Source organism: Bombus bifarius, unplaced genomic scaffold (genome assembly GCF_011952205.1).
Source record: "Bombus bifarius isolate JDL3187 unplaced genomic scaffold, Bbif_JDL3187 scf7180000009111, whole genome shotgun sequence".
Classification (NCBI taxonomy): domain Eukaryota; kingdom Metazoa; phylum Arthropoda; class Insecta; order Hymenoptera; family Apidae; genus Bombus; species Bombus bifarius.
The window spans coordinates 427,090-447,518 of NW_022884904.1; the positions used below are offsets into that span (position 1 = coordinate 427,090).

The window sequence follows — 20,429 nt, forward strand, 5'->3', positions numbered from 1 at the left end:
TATCGGCGCGCCGTCGACATCGGCGAATATTCGAAATTCGTACGAAAATTATTACAAGTCATTGGATCGAATTAGCGAATGTTAAAGATCTATTTTCAAATATTTATATTCGTACGTATCAGGATAATTTCTCTCGTTACGTGCATATGCATTTTACTTTCAGTGTAAAGTGAAATCGCGTATTGTTTGCTGACCGGAGAATTAATTTTCGAAACTTTTTAAATTTGTTCGAAAGAAAAAAGCAGAAAGAGAAGAGAAAGGTGGTTTAAAATTATTAATAGGCATTCTACTTAACGATGGAGAGTAATTTTTATAATACATCGTATTTTTATTATACTTTCATCGCAATTCCAGAAAATGTATTCGCTAGTTCGAAATTTCGAAAATATTAGCATATTTTAAGCCGAGTTCGTCGGATATGGAGCGAAATTTGCTTAAATAGCAGATTGATCCTTATCGCTGGGAAAGAATGCCGAGTATTTTCAGCAACATTTTATTTATAACTACCGCTATGGGAACCGGTTTTTCGGAAGAAAAGGCAAAGAAGCTTGAATCATTCGGTTCCTGCAAAGAACGATGAATCACGCGTTGCATAGTTTGCGGGATTAAAGCGAATTTATTGAAAGTTTCTCGCCAGTCAAATGGCAACTCTATCGAACAAAGAAAGCAGATAATATTCTTGTTCCGACGTACTTACATATATTCGCAATACGGTCGAGTTCGTTGAACGTCGAATTAGAATTTCCTTCAAACTTGAAATCGCAAGGAGCTCTATACGCTCGTTTATGATTACAACGGTCTCTGCGACATCTGCTGTCATGAATTTTCCACGTGGAAAACGATACGACGGGGAGTGTGTAGGCAAAACGGCGAAGAAATTTTCGTGCGGCGACGCAAGAGGGCATAACGGTACACTGTGCGGTCGCAGGGAACAATGATCGACCTCGACTCGCCTGACTTGGCGAATAAACTGAAATTGCACGGCGCGAGGAAGATTAACAGCCATCGTGATTCCGTCATTCGCGAAGCCTCTTCGTCAGAGACGACGATTTTCCGCCTATATTCGTTAAAGCATGGCCAACTATTTATAACCGGAACGCATGGAAAAGCGTAATCGCGCACAGTTTCCTCTAACGAGTCGGTTGCGTTCGACTGGAATTACTCGCGCGAGCCGTACGACGAAATCCTTTCGGCTCCACGTTCTTTCAATTTTATTTCCAGCGATTGTTTAAATATATATCCAAATAAATCAGATCAATTTCTTACGTTCTGGAACTACGATACTCGCGAAAGAATATAATTCTGGGCAAGGGAAAGGTCTGTGTAACTCACCCTCCATAACATACACAATGGACCCAACATCTCCTTCGCGAATGATGGTTGAACCTGCCGAGAAGGTAACAGGATACATGCAGTCCACGATCTCGCGGATTTGCGTCAGCTCCAAGTTCTTCATGAAGTCATTATCCAAAATGGCTGCTTTGATCAGATCACGAGACCTACGAAGGAAAAAAGAGTCAGACACCTTTTTGTCAAAGGTTTCCCTTTTAATCGTAAGAAGATTATTAGAAACGTCGCTTCGAACGAGGCTGATTTGGAGAAAAAAAAAAAGAACGAGAAAAATGATAAGAAAAAGTTTAGAAATTCCGATGAATATTCATCCGTTAGATCGGGGTACTAAATCCGATTAATCGATAAGAATGGAACTGAAAATTAAGATAAAATAAAAAGTAAAATAAAAAGCGTTATCGCCACTCTAAATAAACTCAAAAAGTGTTTGACGTATACCAGGCTATCTTCTTGCATACTTGTTCAGTAAACAACTTGCGGCCTGTAACAGGTGCACCGTGATAAACACGGTTCGGTACTTTTGATGTTGCACTTGCAAAATAAACGCGAATATTACCATCGTAACGTCATATCCTTAACGTTAAACGTCTTACGTAGACATTTAATGCGAAAATTGCTACGAAGATTTCTACGACTTCTTCCTGACTGACTTGTTCTAACTTCTTTTTCTTCCATATCAATTATTGCAAGAGCAAAACTTATTATCCTACGTGCGACTCGTCTAATAAATAATCGTGAATAATCGCGTAGTACATAAAACAGTCGTGTTTGGAATTTACTCGTTATTTCGCTTAAAAGTGCGTACGAATCGCCAAGCAAACTAATTTTCCAACCTTACTTTACGACAAAATCGTGGTTTTCTAAATGTTTAAGCGCTCTAACGGAACAATGGAAAGTTTAAAGAATACAGCGTTTGGAAAGTTGCACGAGTGTTACCTACGACCGATCGAACAGAGTCGTCGACGAAAGAGGTTAGTTAAGAAACGACACAGGTAAAGTTAACGAAGCCACGTGTCGTGAATTAAAAGTATCCTGAATGTAACACTCTGTCACGTAGTTGCGCGGTGAATGCGATTTGTATAGGTGAAACCATGACTCGAAATTGCGCAAGGAACGACCAAATTTCACTCTCAACGATACGTTGTACGGTGATCGTTGAGTCATCGATCTCTCTATATATGGCCTTCGAATCGATAACAATGATAGATTAGTGGATTATTAGTACGAAATTTCGAATCGAATACATTCGACTAGATAGATCGGCTATCGACGCTTTAACACGAGGAACCGTGCCAGTTTCCTTTGCGATAATGTAAAATGTTTTTTCCTTCGAACGATAATATGGTCAAACAGGGAGTTAAAAATCAGTTCAAGAGGGAGTCTACCGTGTCGTTGTTTGTTCTACACTCGATACAGATAAATTTCAGACGATAACTTTTCCTCGATACACGGCGATAAGTAGCTGAAAATCGCGTTAGAACGAAACAAAAAGTGACGAATTCTGTACCTTTGCGGTTTCTGAAACTTGACGATTACCCGGCTGTCTTTGGTAAGTGGTTCGGCTGAAATCGCTTGTCTTTTGGATCTCTGACCCGGCCCGATAGCACCAGAGGCCAAACTGAAATCGACGATTTGCCGGAACTTGTCGATCTCGTTTTGGAGGTAACGAATAGTGGCATCCCGTTCTTCCAATGCTTTCTCCAGTATCTCGATTACATCGTCGCGACGTCTAAGAGCTTGCGTCCTCTCGTACAGTAATCGTTTCAGATCTCGTATCGAATCCATGATCAGAAAGATTTCCCACTGTCGTTCGCTTTAATTGAGATTCGTCTGTTCTTGAGATTTTCCTCTTGCAGTTGGTATACGCGTCGTGCACCGAGATTCCGATGATTCCCTATCTTCGACGGTCCTTGTACTTCCACTTCCACTGCTGGTTTCTGTTTCTCATTGGACCATTCTTAGTACACGTTGTAATTTTTAAAACGTTTCCCTTGCCTTTTCATTAAAATATTTTTTATCCGACAACGTTTCCTTTAACGACGGTTTTATCATCGAATCTTTCTCTTTTCTTTTTCAAGCGTTCGTTCTTTACATGTTCGAGCTTTATGATCGCCGAGGGTTGGAACGAACGTTTGCTCTGCCGGATTGGCAAAGATTCGAGCGTTCAAAGGTGTTCGATCGTTGGGTGAGTTATTCCATCTCGAGTGTATGGAAAGGTACTTTTAAACTAAATATAGATCTTCAGAAAGCAAAAGTATCGTCAAACAATCGAAACTCCGATATATTATATCTTCGAAGATAGCTATCTGTTTAAAGAACGGCGATACGAAGCGAATTTAAATCGTATACTCGCTAACAATAAGATAAGGTTGCAATATACTCTCGTACTTTCTAACTCGTATCACACTTTGAAAACGACTCCTAACAATTCTATCCACCTTCTCTGATTAGACAGCTGATTGCGAGACGCTAGCTTTTTTCGACTACATAATCTTTTTCAAACGTTACTTCTACTCTCTATACTATCGCTATCAAAAGCAAATGAAGCTAAGTAGATTAAATTCCTACCGATAAAGATGAATTAGAAACGTACGATTCACACGATAGACATTTAATTGGACGGAAAGGCAAATTACACAAGATTATTAGAAGTAGAATGTTAGAAATCGATTGATCTACTTAGAATCCCCGTACAAGATAACGATCTATTTTAAAACTGACATTGACTCCGACGGCTGAGAGAGTGTGGACGCGTGTTGTATATTATCTTAAAATCGAACACCGATAAGCGTAAATTTTAGATATTGTTCTAATAATTACGCTACCTCCGTTGCTTTCAACGATTCCATCAAAGATATAATAATTCTCAATTATTTCATAAATACAGCGAAACAGCTAATTATTATTAAAGCGGAACGATAGAAAACTCGTCGTCCTTTAAATCGACGAAACAGTAGACGAAACAGATGCAACTAACATTTTTACCTGAGCAAATATTTCTACGAAATCAGGTTTACGTTAAACAACGAGAAACTATAAGTTACTATAATGACGTGTTACGTAATCATCTTTAAAAATGATTGTGTAACGAAAAAATTGACTGTTTTATTGGACAGCGTATTTTTTACCTTTTGCATCAATTTGTTCAAGCACGATGCTAGGTATCGCGATTATATAATGGCAATTTGAAACGTCGAGGCGTTCTCGAGCATCTCGATAGTACCGAGGTAGGTATGTGGGCATAACACTTTCGAAAATAAGAATGGAATAGCAATGATCGACACCTTTAGCGACTGTCTGTGTTTAGCAAGCGTTCTTTCTCAATTAGAATTAGAAACGAACGGTTTGTTTTGAAATCGTTCGAGAAAAAACCAACTGGTCCATTTTAATTCATCAACGAATCGCCAATACCAACGAAGTAATTGGTTTTAAGTTCTCCGTCTTTGCATATACGCGTAGGTATATTTCCATATGGCTAAAATTGTTTGTTTTTCTAAAAGATACAAGTAGAATAAGATTATCGCGGGAATAATTTTCAACAGAGATAGGGACGAAAGAATAACGTGAATGAAGATCTTTATCACCGTGAAGTGGCAATGTTTCCAGTCACTTCGTATGTTATATCGAAACGTTGTATCTGCTAAACAATAGAAAATATTTCAGACACCAACAATCGATAAATATACACCGAAAGAAAATTGCGATGGTAACGAATCGTCTATAGAAATTTATATTACGTTTATTTCGTAGCGGTTAGCATAAACGTGTAATATCATTATTTGTATTATAAGTTTATCGATTGAAATTTATAACAAAGAAAATTTCGTGACTCTTCGCGACATTAACGTTGTTTTTAAGGCAGCTACCTTATCTTTATCTTTATACGAAGTATCACTATTTTCCTATTATTATTATATTATTATTATAGTCACCTCTCTAACACGATCCTGACAAATCGTCAACAACGTTCACGAAATTTACATAAATTTTAAATAAATTTTCTCTCGATACGATACACTTTGCCCTTCTCTTCTTTATGCGCAAAATACTGAACACTTCTGAACGCAAGAACTTAAAATTATAAAATGGCGCAATCGTACCATTCTTCCACCGAGTGCTCGATCGTTCGAAGAATTTACAAATAAATATCACCAACATCAAATTTAATAACTGTGTACATACACGGAATTATATATGTGTACAGATATCGATTTGTTCGATCGATCGCGAATGATAGTGGCTTGGTCGTAGAACCGTCACTTGCAAGAGTCTCCGTCGAACTGACAAGAAAGGCCGTAGATTTGATCGAAAGAACTCGATGCTTCGTGAACGATGACCGTCGATTAGCGCGAGGTTGGATGTAAAAAAGGGACTGTCTTAATTATACGTTAATAATGAAACGTAGCTAATGTCTATTTAATGGTGGCCTGGGAATCGATGCGATATTCCGTGCCCGTGATTAACGATCGAATGCCAAGGGTAGAGAAATTTCTAATTCAACTCTTAACGTCAGATCCTCGCATTTCCTAAGGAACAAATTTCTGGATCGTAAGTAGTCGGTTAGCGTGCTACGTTGCAAAATTGTCTTTAATTTCTTTTAATGAAATGCAATAAGCTTATACGCGACTCGAATTAACAGCAAATTAGTAGATCATCGATGTAGATTAATCGATATTAATTCGTGGTACTTTCCATTTACCATATTTGATAACGTATTTCATGTAGAAATTGACCAATGTTTTAATATAAAACACGATTATTTATTTAATTTAAGCGACGAAATAATCAATGCGGTTTGTCATTGATTATTTCGAAGGTAAGGGGATGTTCCATTTGTTTCACGCGAACGATTTCATTTGTTCGTTAAAGGTAATTCGAAGAATCGACGAACGACTAGGTCGATCGTTTAAATCCGCACAAGTCCACGCCAACAACGTTATTCGTTAGACTAATCAACAAGAATCTACAAATATCGTATCTTTTATAATTTTTAAATCCGCGTTACGTTACTCGAACCACCGTCGCTCGTAAGGACGAGAAACAAGGATTTCGAATACTTTGCGATTTCATATATCAATTACATTACACTGTCGCCACTGTTTATTAAATTAACTAAAGAAAACGACATATGAACTACGGATACAGATGCGAGGTATGTACCGAGAAGGTGCGAACAACACCTCAGACGTTGAACGCGAAACTGGACGGAAAGGACCAAGCCGAAGAGACTACGATCGCGTAGGGCGAGAGACTAACGAGAAACTCGAGTTCGCGCACGGTCTATTTTTGAGATATAATCGCGACTCGCGCTTCCTCGAACACAGAACGCGCTAGCGTACACACGCGAAACTACCAGTCAGCACGTCGACCTGGCTGCGACGTATTTCGAAAATGGTCCCCTTTCACCTAGCCTATTGCTCGTCTAGCATTCGCGATCAGCCTTCGCGGCGATCCGATCTATCGTTTCGGACAATTTCACCGATTTTCCCGACCGATTTCGATCGACCGATGGATCGTCGCGACCGAAACTACGCCGAGGAATGCAAAGGGATCGTCGCAGTCGCAACGAGTCGCTACATCGTCAACCCTCTATGGCGCCATGTGACACGAAAGGAACACACCTTACACGTATATCTATGATCACGTACCGAGCCGTTAAAAAATTCATTTAACGTCGTTGCCTGTCACGTTTCAGTTATGTGCGCGATTTTCTTCGCACCTCATCTTCTTTCGTTTATTTTTACACTGACAGGAGCAGAGAGAGAGTGGCTGAAAGGTTACTGACTCCAGAAATACCAAAGATGTAACGATCCTTATAAAAAAATATTAACACCGTTGTCAAAAATTTGCAAAAATTGTTTAATTATTATAGGCGTATAAAGATGCTAGAGATAGCAGTTCCATCAAAACATGTTTGAAAAAGATACGAGAAACGCGAACGTATACACACGTATTTAAGTCGTATAACAGGGAAAAGACATAAGTTAATACACGACTTAAGAAATGGTACGTATCTACTCCATGTGGTATTATAATAGGAAAGAACAAACTATTATACTGTGTTACATCACACAGAGTAGACTGTTTCAAAAACCTGTACAGGAGACAAGATCGATGGCTTAATTAGAATGCCTCTCTCGTACGAGCAGTGACACAAATGATACAAGATATCCCTTTATTTTTAGAACAACGCTGGCAAGAAAACGAGGCTTTTTAATGATTTTCATAAAAAGAAGATATCAGGCCATTAATACCAGCGAGCGAAGGAATCATTAACCGATCTATCATTTTCGCGTGAATACCGCAATCGCAACACATCATTTCCCGGCCGCTGCTTCGCAAGCACGAGATTTCTATTTATAGTGTATCGCGTGTACGATAAATAAAAAAGATTATTAATAGTATCTATAGCATTATCATTAACTCTCGATTAATTGCGAGTGTCGCTGAGTTATAGATGGACGACAGTTTAGATTAGAACTACGTTTAGGTATTTAATTTTAGGTTTGGGCAAATTTAAAATGAAGATAAATATCTCACAATTATCATCCTGATTTTATGCTAATTTATGAATATACATTATAATTATTATCTTACGCACTCGATTATAATTATCATCTAAGGATTTTTCACTACAAATTCGTCAAATATAAATAATTTATGAATAAACGAGTTAAGATTTTACAGAGGGGCAACGTTCTTTGGTTTTACAATTTATATAATATGTGCAATTAACATATAGCAGCGAATTGTATATTGTGATTTCGTAAGTCCATAATAGCCGAGCAATTGTTCATTGTTTTTTTTTCCTTACGAAACACCGCGGAAAATCATTGACAAGAAATTACTGCTTCTAGGTCATTATTGGTTCTACTACACGAACGATCAGCCAGGCGACCATAATTGCTCGTTACCATTTTTAGAAATATACATCTATACGTATCTGTTTTTTGATATTCAGGTGCAAAGTTTTATTGCTTTTCTAACGTCGCGAGACAATCTTTTTACGCTCGGGATCTTGCCAAAGTAGATAGTTTATTCGCTCAAGAACCAGATACGTTCTTTCTCTTAAATTGCGTTTATTACCAAAATTAAACTATTACGATAGAATATCAGTGTTTGCCGCGTAGTATCGTTTAACGACTACGGCTATCGACTATAAAATACCTGTTGAAACACCTATGACCCATGGACCCATGACCATTCGAAAGATCAAGCAGCGAAATTTGTATCCTACGACATTCGTGCCAAATTACAGAGCTAAAAATGATTCGTAATTGCCATAATCGCGACTTCTAATCGCGAGTTCTGGACACGGTTGTCCATAAAGAGTAGAATTTGCGTTTCATAAACCTCGTGCTTTGCAGAAAAACGCTGGCACTGTTCCGACGAGGATGTACGTGGTCTCGAAACGAGACCTTGCCTCGTTTTTCGAAACCGTATCCACCACGCAATACGACGAGACGATCGTTTGTTTCGTTTGTTTGTTTGCACGTAGTCCACGATCTCGCGAATACACCGTCCAACCATCGCGGGACGTCCCGTTTGAATTATTTAAACGGCGTCCACCGAAACCTTCGCATTTCCGTTTCGTAATCGCGGCTGCGCAGCCGCACGAATGGTCACCGGGGGATGTTAGCTGAAATCCGACATCATTTTGCAAGCACCTTTGATCGGCCAGGAATTCGCTCCATGCGATCTTCTTTGCGGTTTCGCATATTTTTACATTTTATTAAAGTATCAATTTCCTTCTCTTTCGAAAGCGATGGAAATTTCGTTTCACCGATCGTTTCTTCTGCGGATCTCGTTGTCGAATCACCGAGGATACAGTGTATCGGGGCTCGTCGATTTACTTCGTCAAACGTTGAAACGAGGAGGCGTGGTCCTTAATATAAAATGGTTAAATTAATCTCGTGCACGAGACGTATCCGTTGCGATCGGACATTGGCGTAGGCCTATGGAATTTCGTTTGAAAAATATGGAAATTTCGAAGTTGAACGTCCGAAACGGACAGGATCTTTTAGCAGAAACAAGTAAAAATCTGCCAGCTGCCATTACCCATGACCAAATCGTAATTATTAATGCAACAAACGTCACGGTAACGACATTAGATGGATTCGAGTAGTCGATGAAACGACGCGATAAAATATTTTCGCGCTACGATAGAATATCGGTACACGTATTAAAAATTTCCAATGGCCAATTAGAAACTTACTTAGCCGTCCTCGTTCCGCCGCGACGACGAAAACGGTTAATCGACGGCCAAGGTTGGCTCAAACTATTCGATCCTCTTGCAAACTGGATGTTCAATCATGCAACGTATTGTAAATTTAGATATGCAATTCTGTCGTATAATTCGCTTGCTTTCATCGTTTCATTCTATCGGATAAAAGAACTTGATATACTGCCAACTTAGTCTAGTCAAATACAAAGGGACACTCGATCAATGAGACTATTGTACGAGTCAACGATCGAAAGCAAATGCTAATCTCCAACTAACATCGTAGATCATTGGACACACTTAAAGGTACGTAGCTACCTACAAAGGTATATGCTACCTTTTTATACCGAAAGAGCGAGAATAGCTGAAAGGTTGAAGCACATACCGCGTATTTCACAATTATACTAAATTCGTAAGATTTTAATTCTACCAAAGATAACAGATTTATTTCTCTTTTTATGAACGTCCCTGCGACACCGTTACCAGCCGATTCCGACGAAGATATAGAGTCATCGCGAGCAGCAGGGTATTTCTTTACGATAAGATCAACGGCGAAGAGTTCACCCACCGTAGGTCGTATTCTTGTCACAGTTGATGAAGCGGGAAACGTGTTGCACCTTCACGGACGGTTAAACCGTAATACGGCGAGAAACGCGTATTATACCAAAGCTGGTAGCAAATCGATTCGTTTTCAAACGGTTTAACCGGTGCATCAGCCAATTGCACCAACAGATACGTATATACGATAACGGTTTTAATGAAAACTTTGACTATTTTTATTGCGACGCGAAGCGATTCCACGCGATAAATGCGTGTGAATATCGAACGAACGCGGCTGGAATCAGCTTACCGTCCAAGTTCGTTGCTCTCGGAAACGATATTCAGATAAAAGCGCTTCTTCCCAGCTTTCGTTCGCCTTTGTTCGCCAGACTTTGCCTTTATTTATTTAACAAGTAGCTCTACCGATACAGTAGTACATTCGCTGATATGTTGTAAACTTTTGTTCTTCCGTTGACACCGACAAATTTGATACTAAACCTATGTCGAAGTCGCAGTTCACGAAGAAGCCAATCGAAGTTAATGTTAATCGTTGCATGGAATTAACGGCACGAAAAGCGAAAATAATTGGTGAAATTAACGGTGGAAGTTTTCATGTCATGAAAAGTGTAACAGTATACGAACCCGTTTCCTCGTCGAGCAAGTTGGAAAGCGAAAGCGACACTTCTGATGCGTGAAATAAAATATGCACGAACAAGTTATACGTCCTTGATCGACTACATAGAAAAAGTGTGATCGGAAGACGGGAAAGAGCCTTGACAAACGACGAACCAACGACATATGCAAACCTTACACGCTTCAAAAATTGAATAAAGCTATAAATAATAGCAAATAAAAAGAAATCTACAATACATTCGATTTAAGGTTGTTGATAAATTTCTACGACAATCCGGCTAATTCCTGGCATTGAAATGACAAATCAAACTTCGAAATAAAAAGATATTAGTAAGCTAAGTTTTATAGCTAATTCAATTTGCAACAAATGTCGTAATACTCGTTACACGTGTAACTGTACGAAACCCTATGATATTTATGAATACATAGGAAATTTCGTAACGTGTGCCGAATCGAGGCGATACATCGCCCAAGGCATCTCCCCAGAGTTTGACCCCCCTTTGAATATTGGCAAAAGTGACACGGGTAAATGGAACAACTTCCCTTCTCCCACCTACACGTGTACCTCTAAAACGTTACGTAACGTTTGGTCTCCGGGCTGTTACCAAAGAACACAGGTAATTTCTCGTCTCATAGGTCCGTCCATTTGACCTCGATCTACTGGACCGATGTACATAAATACATACATATATGCAATGGGTGTAGAAAGTATTCGTACAACTGCTTAAAACAGAATAACTTTATTTAAAATGGGACCAAACGACTTGAATCTTTCTTTTTTTTCCTTTTTCAAAAATCGTTGTTATCGAACATACTACTTGTTGGATGAAACTGAATAAAACGGGAAAGAAGGAAAGGCACGTGCATTAATTTCGTTAATAACATCCATTAATCTTAACGAAGATCGGATCGTTAATTGTTAAATTAAGCTTTCTTGTGCAACAAGTTTTTACGAAACAAAGCTACTGTGACGAATGTTTTAATTGATAAATATGTGTCAAACTTTTATCGCGTGCAACGTTATCTTCGAGTAAATATCGCCTGTTGTATCGATAGTATAGTATAGTATAAATTTAGTATCAATAACATCAAGGAATTCGTCTGAATTAACTATGAATGAAACTAACAATTTATAAGTCCCCTTGTTTTTCGAAATGTCCTATAATAAAAAAGGTAACGAATAAAAATCATTTCGATATCAACGTTTTATTTTTCATATTATATGGTTCGAAATCTGAAATAAGTTAAAAAAGAAAAAGATTCCAATTGCGAGGAACGAAAGAGTAGAGTGGATCGGCCGATGAGAATTCACGATGTATTTCGCACGTACCGACGGAGCGCGATCGAAAACACAATTTGCAGGGAGCAACAGGTGGAGGAGCGGAAAGTGAAATATGCTCGCGAGAAGGCGCCACTGTTCAATGACGATATCTCGAGAAGGCGCTAATTCGTTCGTTCGTGGGCTTGGTTCGAAGCTCGTCGTCCGGCCGCTTGTGCGGCTTTTTAAAATGTCGCCGATGGCCGTGACAGGGTCTATTTTTAGCCACGACGAGATAAGCGTGGCGGGGAGAACAGTCGAGGAACGAAACCGGGAACGAGACGGAAAGAGGGAACGCTGTAGGTGAAACAGAGACAAGAAGAAACATCGAGAGTGGGACAGCCAGTAGCGTAACCGGATGGCATTTTAGTAGGCACTTGGAAAAACACCTGTTTAATTAACTCCCTGTCTATGCAACGATCGACGGAACCGAACGTATCGATTCTACCGTTTCTCTTTCAGCAACATGACAACATCGTTCCACATCGATTTACCAAATTGTTCTTTTTAAGGAAAATTGATATTATTTAACGATTCTGTCTCGAAAAACAAACCAAATTTATCTCTTACACGTGTTGAAAGCGTAGACAGTTGCGAGTAACATATGGAAACGTTAACCCATTAAACAGCGTGTCGAGAAAATGTTTCTGCTTCTGTTAGTTGACACTAGGGAATTCATGATAATTTGTCCCTAGTTGAAAGATTGCCGAACGATACATACGTATATCTCTAGACGATAAAACGCTTGCACGTTAAGATTATCGTGTAATTTTGATTCTTTTTGACGTAAATTGCTGAAACGTAAATACGTATAGAACTATCGACTTGTAAAACAGCTTCGATTATGCAACCGTCGTTATCAAAATCTAAAACTGCTAATCTTCTAGAGTGATTCAATTACATCACTGTGAGCAGGAACGGCGGAGGCTCGTTGGGTTGGATAAAAACGACACTGGAGTCAGGGGGAGTCGAGGGTGAGGAAAGGGGGTGAAAGAGGTTGGGGAAAAAGAGAGAAAGAGATAGATAGAATCAAAGAACTAATTATACGTGACGTCACTCGACTGGTTTCAACACAGAGTCGAGTGCAACGAGTCGACTCGACGAGACAAGTCACAGCAAGTGGGCCAGAGAAGTCTGTCTTTCTCTCTTTATCTCGCTGTTCGTTTTCTCTGCTCGTTCTCTCTCTCTCTCTCTCTCTTTCTAAGCTGCAGTCACAGCGGAAGCTGCGTACAAGCAGAGAAGGAGCGTAAAGGAGGTTTCTTCTCGCTCCAGATGAGGTGGGAGGTGGTAAAAATAGAACTCCGAAACTTTATGGACGGTAAATCACTGGCACGTTAGGCCCGCTGCCATTCCCAACGTCTCGTTCATCCCGTTCGGCCTGTTCAGTCTGGACTGACCAACTCATTAACCGTAATATAACGACGGTGACGAATAGGAAATTCAATGTAAGCTTAATTAACCATTAGGATACGCGCGACGTTAGGAAGTCTCGAGTTTACCCAGCATTTTATATTTTCTATTTCCTTTTTGCCCCTGTCTTCTCTCGAAGGGAGGCAGTTCGTGGAACGTTCGAATTATATGCACATATATCAATAAAGGACATCAGAAGATTAAACTCGATTTTAATTCGACCGCTCCATAAAATTACTTTTATTAGGGGCCGACGCTGCTACGTATAGTTTGGACGTCTGCGTAGCAAGCTTCTGACAGGCGAAAAAAGATCCGTAAATGGAAACTTGTCGAAGGTTCAACCTGTTGTACGTTGGCTTTCACGAATTTATTGATTCAGGATCAATGTATATTCTCTTTCGCGGACCGCATGAATTACGGTGGGCTGGAAATTTCCGAAGCCTTTAAAACGAGGACTCTATTTGGAGCGCTTTATTAAAGGAGCTGCAGAAGCACTTACACCGAACAAATAAATTCTGATTCTTGAAATTACATTGAATAGCTTTTAAAGCTTATCTTTGAATCGACGTTAATAAATCCAATAGTCCAACGGGCAAATACGGAATATTAAAAGATAAATACTGATTTCTGACAGCGACACGTCGAAATGCGAATCATTATTTATGTTTCCTACATTTCGACGAGTTTTATATCGCCGGTATCAAATTTCGACCGTATGAAGCACCGTTTATAAAGCTCATTGACTTCAAAAAAAAAAAAGAAAGAAGATAAAAGAAAAATGTTTAATGTATAAGTGAAATGAGAAATTCGCAAATTTAGAAACATGTTTCTATATTTACTTTGGTCATTCGACTTTTTATTAGAAATATTAGTCGATTAGCGATGATACGTTAGACAAAATTTATCAATTTTTACGGTTAACGTACAAGTCTTATCGAAACATGAATATTAATAAAAATCTGTTGATAATATAATAATCTAATATTACGATACCGGTTCGTGATCTGATGAAAGTGCATTATTTATAATTTTCTTGTATCGTTTCCAAGAAATATCTTCACGCTGCTGTTACATCACGCCTGAACGTTGATTAATTATACGATTTCCATATTAAAATAAATTGATAATTTCTTAAAGAAACCCGAGGTATTCTGAAAGACGTCTAAATGTAGACATAAACGGTGATTCACTAAATTCTTTGAACTGTTCATCTATTAGTCGTTTAGCAGCATAAATTTGTTACAAATAAATTATTGATGAATGGAAGTAATATATTATACAAGTATAAATATGTCGCGATTATACTACTAGTGTTAAGGAGAACAAAAACAATATTCGCTGTCGACAAAATAATTTTCAGTGTACATCAAAGTTTACCATTAAATACACTTACTATTCGTTATTTGAGATCGTGTGCTCGAAGATTATTTAATCGAATTTCTCCGTTTACGTAGAACTTGATTCTTTTATCTAGTGGCCCCTCACGAATCGATAATGGAATGGGATACAAAGAGATAATTCAAAGCGATCTTGTTTTCTAGATTATTTTTAGCCGTTGAACAATATCGAAAAGACACGAGCATCCACCATTATAAATCGCGTTGTTTGTTTAAACTTCTGGTAATTAGAAAGATTAATAATAATAAATCATTACTAGATCCCATTCTGTTCTATTCTGATAAATAAAAAGACAGTGCCGTAGGTATGATTTACCAACGACGATCGAGTAACAAATTCTTTCCTTCCTTTTCTCTCGTTCAAATTAACGTCTAACGCGAAGGACGAAAATTTACGACATGACATATAAGAATATATTCTGTAAGATAAAACGTAGACTCTAGATCTAAGATTATCTTACATTACAAAAAAGAAATTCATTTTCTGATCAAGCGTTATGTAAATATTTGCACAGCAAAATCGGATGCAAAAACCTGTTAACCTCTGATCCTGATTGCTTACATTACAACAAATTTATATATCTAAACCTGTACAGATTCGTTTCGATATGACAGCACGTGGAAACATTTCCTAATATAATTAGATACAGTTGTCCATACGGGTTCCTCGTCGTAGATGGCCCAAGACTTTTGCACGGAATCGCAAACGATTTCGTGAATCGTCGAGAAAATCCAACGAAACTGAACCAACCACTGGGCCCACTAGTGCGATGTCGTCACTGGCCATGACGAACGCAGCTATTTTCAGGCCCACTTACATATCCAGAAGACGTCTCCACAGGACGGGGAGAAGAGGATAATAGAGCCACGTGACTCATACCAACTGGTACCACGTTCCAATAAATAATCTCGAGCAAGCTGTACATACACGATCGTCGACGACGCGATAGTCCAATTATCGCGGCTTAATCTCGCGCGTCAGAGGGCCCCGATTATTTGCAAGCATCGATGGCGACTTCCATATAAATTCTGTTCAGTCCCAACGCGAGAATCATGTTCCGGATGAATAGACGGACGCGAAGGAAGCCACACGGCGGCATACAAATCTTTTTGCACCTTGTATGGCCATCCACTAGCAACGTGACGATATTCGATCCTTCGTAAATATTCTTCGACTTCGGATCGCGGATGATTAGTTAGGTTCGGTTCGATATGCCAATCGCGCGATCATTTATAGCTACGCAGTTCCACGGCAATGTAACAATTAATAATGTATAGGGTGATTCCAGGGAAGGTGGACTGACTTGTATACAGTCGGTATTAAGACTCATAAGGAACCGTTTAAGGATAACGTTAAGTTAAAAACGGCTCGAACTAAAGCTATCATACGCTCGCCAACCGTAACGTATCGCTTTTCCACAACGTGTAATTAACAATTACATTGTGTCGTATCCAGTTACGCCGTATGATGTCGAGCGAAACGATAAACATTATCAGCTATCTATAGCTGATATAAAAAAAGTGATTGTAGTTCACTGTAACTTTAATTGTAATTTAATTGTAATAAACTCACTATTATCATTGCATGTCTCGTATATTTATGGCACATTTTTTTATATATTTCTATAGTTATTGCGTTATATTTTCATACTTTACGTATGCTACTTGCATATTTCGACATACTTTATGATTATCATAATAAGATACTTTGATCAACTTTACAGATGTCTGCGGAAACGAAGAAATACAATTTTGCAGCGTAGCTCGTTTAAGATGGACCAAATTTCAAAAAAAAAAAAAAAAAAAAAAATAAAAAATAAAAAAACGTTACACTGTTTCATCAAACTGATTCGTTAAATCGGCTCTGAACGCGTTTTATCGTGTGTACGCTATTTGTTTTGCGGTCATTAATTATTTCGATAGAACGATATGTTGCCGTAGCGTACAACACGACTTATTCATACGCGTTGCAAATATCAAGCGTTACTCCGCGAATATGTAGCGGTACGTGGTCCTTTCTCGGTTGTATTATTAGAACAAGCATGACGGTGCGTGTTTCAAAGGTGCTCGTTCCAAACACTTGCCGCGAAAGCTATTTTCTTCGTGTTACTGAAAAGGAACTTACGGTTTAATGCAACCATAACTGTGCCGATATCAGGATAAGATATACGATATTTCGTTTCTCTGAAGCGTCTATTCGACAAGATAGTAAAAAGAAGCCACGTAACGTATGTATGTGAACGTATAACATTCGATATAGTCGTAAATTTTTCGATAAGAACCATCAAATTTTGATATTTCCACGACAAAAAACGTTTTTCGCGACAAAGGTACAGACAGATAAAAAAATCCAAAGATTCACGAGCAATATTGATTCGTTTATCGTAAACTATGTACGAAGGTTTATGTCGATTTAATGAGAGCAGTTTATAATCGTTTTTCTCCGAAAGCTCGTCCGATTTTAATGGAATCGAAGAAACGGTGAGATATCAAAGCAAATGGTAGCGAAGGAAAATAAATGAATCGAAGCTGCTGTAACTCGAGCAGCATGGTAATAACGATAAAATAATACGAAACCTCTAAATATCAGAGTATTTCGCGGGTATCGAGGGATTTGTTTGTTTAAAAAAATGTTTTTTAAAGTTTCACCCAGAAATTTATCTTTTCTCTACATATTTCTTTCCACGCTGTCAACACTAATAGCGGTCTTTTTACACGTTTTTAATTCTATTCCTAATCTTATTCGCTGCCTTATTCTTGCGAAAGTCGCATTAATATGCAGAGATATTTATAAAATATTCCGATTATACAACGTTTACTCGTTCAAAAGTATTTTCAGAATTGCGAGTTGTAGACAAGTCTTCGCTAGGTGTAGCTACACCAGGTGTGAGAATATAATACAAAATATACGATACGAACGAAAGTTTCAAAAAATGATTTTTAACGATTTTTTAGATAAATTAGAATTACGGTATTTTTCTAACCACTTGCGTGCAAAGCTTTTCTACTTAAAGCAACGCACAATATTTTCGTTGGAATATTGAAAAGAGTAAACTGAAAAGATCAACTCGATGAAGCCGATGGTCTTTCTCGATCGCGAAATATTTTCTACTTAAAAGTTAAAACCGACGTTCGCTAGTATGTATCGGACAGTGAAAACGAATGGTAGGCATTTTAATCGCTTAGAACCAAGAAACCAAGTTACTAGAGAATTTTCACGTAAGTATGTACAAGTATTTGTTTATGGCCCTCTGTAAAAGGTACAGTCGATGATCAGGCGCACTGAATGAGGCCATTAAAGATCCGCTTGTGTTACGGAGGAACGAGTTTTGAACGTGCCGAAGAAATAGAAGAAAGGCACGGAGAATGGAGAAGCAGCTAGGTGTGACCGGTCTATAAGATTCTCGAGAGCGCCATGGGACGTCGCGTCCTAGCAGGTGCCCCAATCACCTTTTCTCCGTATGTCTTCTCCTAGAAATTTTATATACGAGACGTCCTGCTTTTGACAAATCATCCCGTGTTGTAAGTTATCACGCTCAGATCGTAACGATGAAATTAGATTCGATGTATACGAAACCGAGAAAGCATATTTCGAAGAATATTCGAAGCGAAAATTCAAGTGCATATTAATCAGCTTTCTATACGAACGTACCGTTCTAGATGTTCTATCAGGCTCGATTTTAAAGCAGATATCGACGATAAATCGTTTTAAAGAGTCGGTTTCCACCGTGGACAGAAAAGAAGAAGACTTCCATAAGAAAGAAGAAGGATCGACGACCATTCTTTCTCGCGTCGATGTTATTTCGCGGAGAAGAAACTCTGTAAACATACCAGTCTTTCAATTACCTATTTCCTTTTTCGTTTATCGTCGAACGAATTCGAAGGTGTATCGTGCTTCTCTCTAGTTTACTATCTAATCAGTCCACAGAAGTTCTGAGAAACAAAGGCTCGTGGACGTAATCGTATCGGTATTTGAATAATAATAACCGGCGATGGTACGGCTAATAACACGTAATTACTTCCTCTTTGTTAATCAATTGTAAACACGCACCTTTCTATCGTGCGTTTTCCCTTTACACGCACATAGCTGTGAATCACGAAATTTTATCGCTCTTCCGCCTAATTAAATTCCCGCTCCTTTTTATTAAGCTTGTAAGCTTTTTGTTAATTACAGATAAGCGAGGAATCAAACGTTCCTGATAAAACGTTGAAATATTTCTTCCCAGAGATACCGTTTACGTCATAAAGTTTCAACTTTACACACGAGCCTTGGTTTAAGTTGAAAAATTGTATCTTTTCACGAGCAATCGAGATTCGAAAGTCACACAGGTTCGTCGTGTTTCTGCTTGTAAGAAAAGAAGCGCAAAAGTCGGATAGTTAACCGATAAATATCATAGCCGAGCGTCATTTAATCGTCATTTATCGTAGATCGTCGACTACCAGTGATCTAACAATTATTTCTGCGTATTTTCTGCTATTTTTGTGATCTCTTATCGCGCTATCAAACTTCCGTAGACCTCACGATACAACAAAGAATATCTGTCTTCTTCGATAAATGCCTCGCTACCGTCCGTTTAATTTCTCGATATAAATAATATTAGAGATTAAAGATTATTCGAGGAATTAGAAACGACGTTGTAACGATGCTATGTGGAATGGTTTCCCGTCTAAAAGAGCAGATCAAGACGTAGAACGGAATTTTTCTACTCGACACTTATCTTTTTGGGAAAACCTGATCTCGGAACGAACCCCGCTTACGCAAATAGATGCCAAACGGTCATTAGATAACTCTTGCGATGAAAACTATCAATTCGTTCTTATTTTCTTTCCTTTCTCCGCAACGTCATCGAATCTCAGATCGCTTGCACAGATCGCTTTGAAGAATCTATCTCCTATTAACCGTTAGAAAATGACTATCTCATGCGTTATAGCGGAGTATCCGCTATCGTCTTTCGTAAATCCAGATTCTTCAACGTCAACGTCCAACATCGCACGAAACGCAATTTCGCTGGATGTATTACTCGCACCATTTGGAAACTAATCTGTACTTCCCATATCAGCTGCCAAGCACCTACTACTTCACCCTTCGCAATCCTTAAGGAAGATAAATTGCCGAAGGAATTTTTAACGACGATCCAGCGGCAAGTGCGAAGGAGCGAAAGAAGAGGAAAGACGAGGACAAAAAGACGAAGAGGGGGAAGAAGAAGAGAAGGAAGGGGCGTGAATGGAGCGCCTGGTGGAAGCTTCAAAGGGCGCTCGTGCGCGTCAAGTGCAGCCCCGGCCTGTGCTCCCGGTGCAACGACCTTGAGAATTCGGCCTCGGGTGCGAACGTTTCGAAGGCGGTTTCCTGCGGGCATGCACACGCTCCTATTGCAGGGCACACGCGCGATTTTATGAAAACGGTCGTTAGCTCGCCAACGGCGCGTAACCATGACGTCAGTCCGACATGAACGCAGTCTGCACTCGACGAACCTGAAACGTATTATTTTTCACGGCACTTCCCACACCAACGATCACGCTAGTCTGCGATCCGTTCTCGCCAACCAACTTCCAATCCAAT

General features: G+C 39.0%; 1 protein-coding gene across 2 annotated transcripts in view; it reads right to left on the reverse strand.

Moving 5' to 3' along the window:
• Window positions 1-20,429, reverse strand: part of LOC117213509 (cGMP-dependent protein kinase, isozyme 2 forms cD4/T1/T3A/T3B) — a 54,172-nt gene that overhangs the window by 24,452 nt on the left and 9,291 nt on the right. The window contains exons 1-2 of one of the 2 annotated variants that reach the window (XM_033458897.1): window positions 2,858-3,192; window positions 1,333-1,499 (exon numbers count right to left, since the gene is read on the reverse strand). In XM_033458897.1, coding sequence (XP_033314788.1) covers window positions 1,333-1,499; window positions 2,858-3,135 — 445 coding nt within the window. In that variant the 5' untranslated portion in view covers window positions 3,136-3,192. Of the gene's footprint in view, window positions 1-1,332; window positions 1,500-2,857; window positions 3,193-20,429 lie in introns of those variants that run through there. The other variant, XM_033458896.1, reaches the window with a different exon arrangement.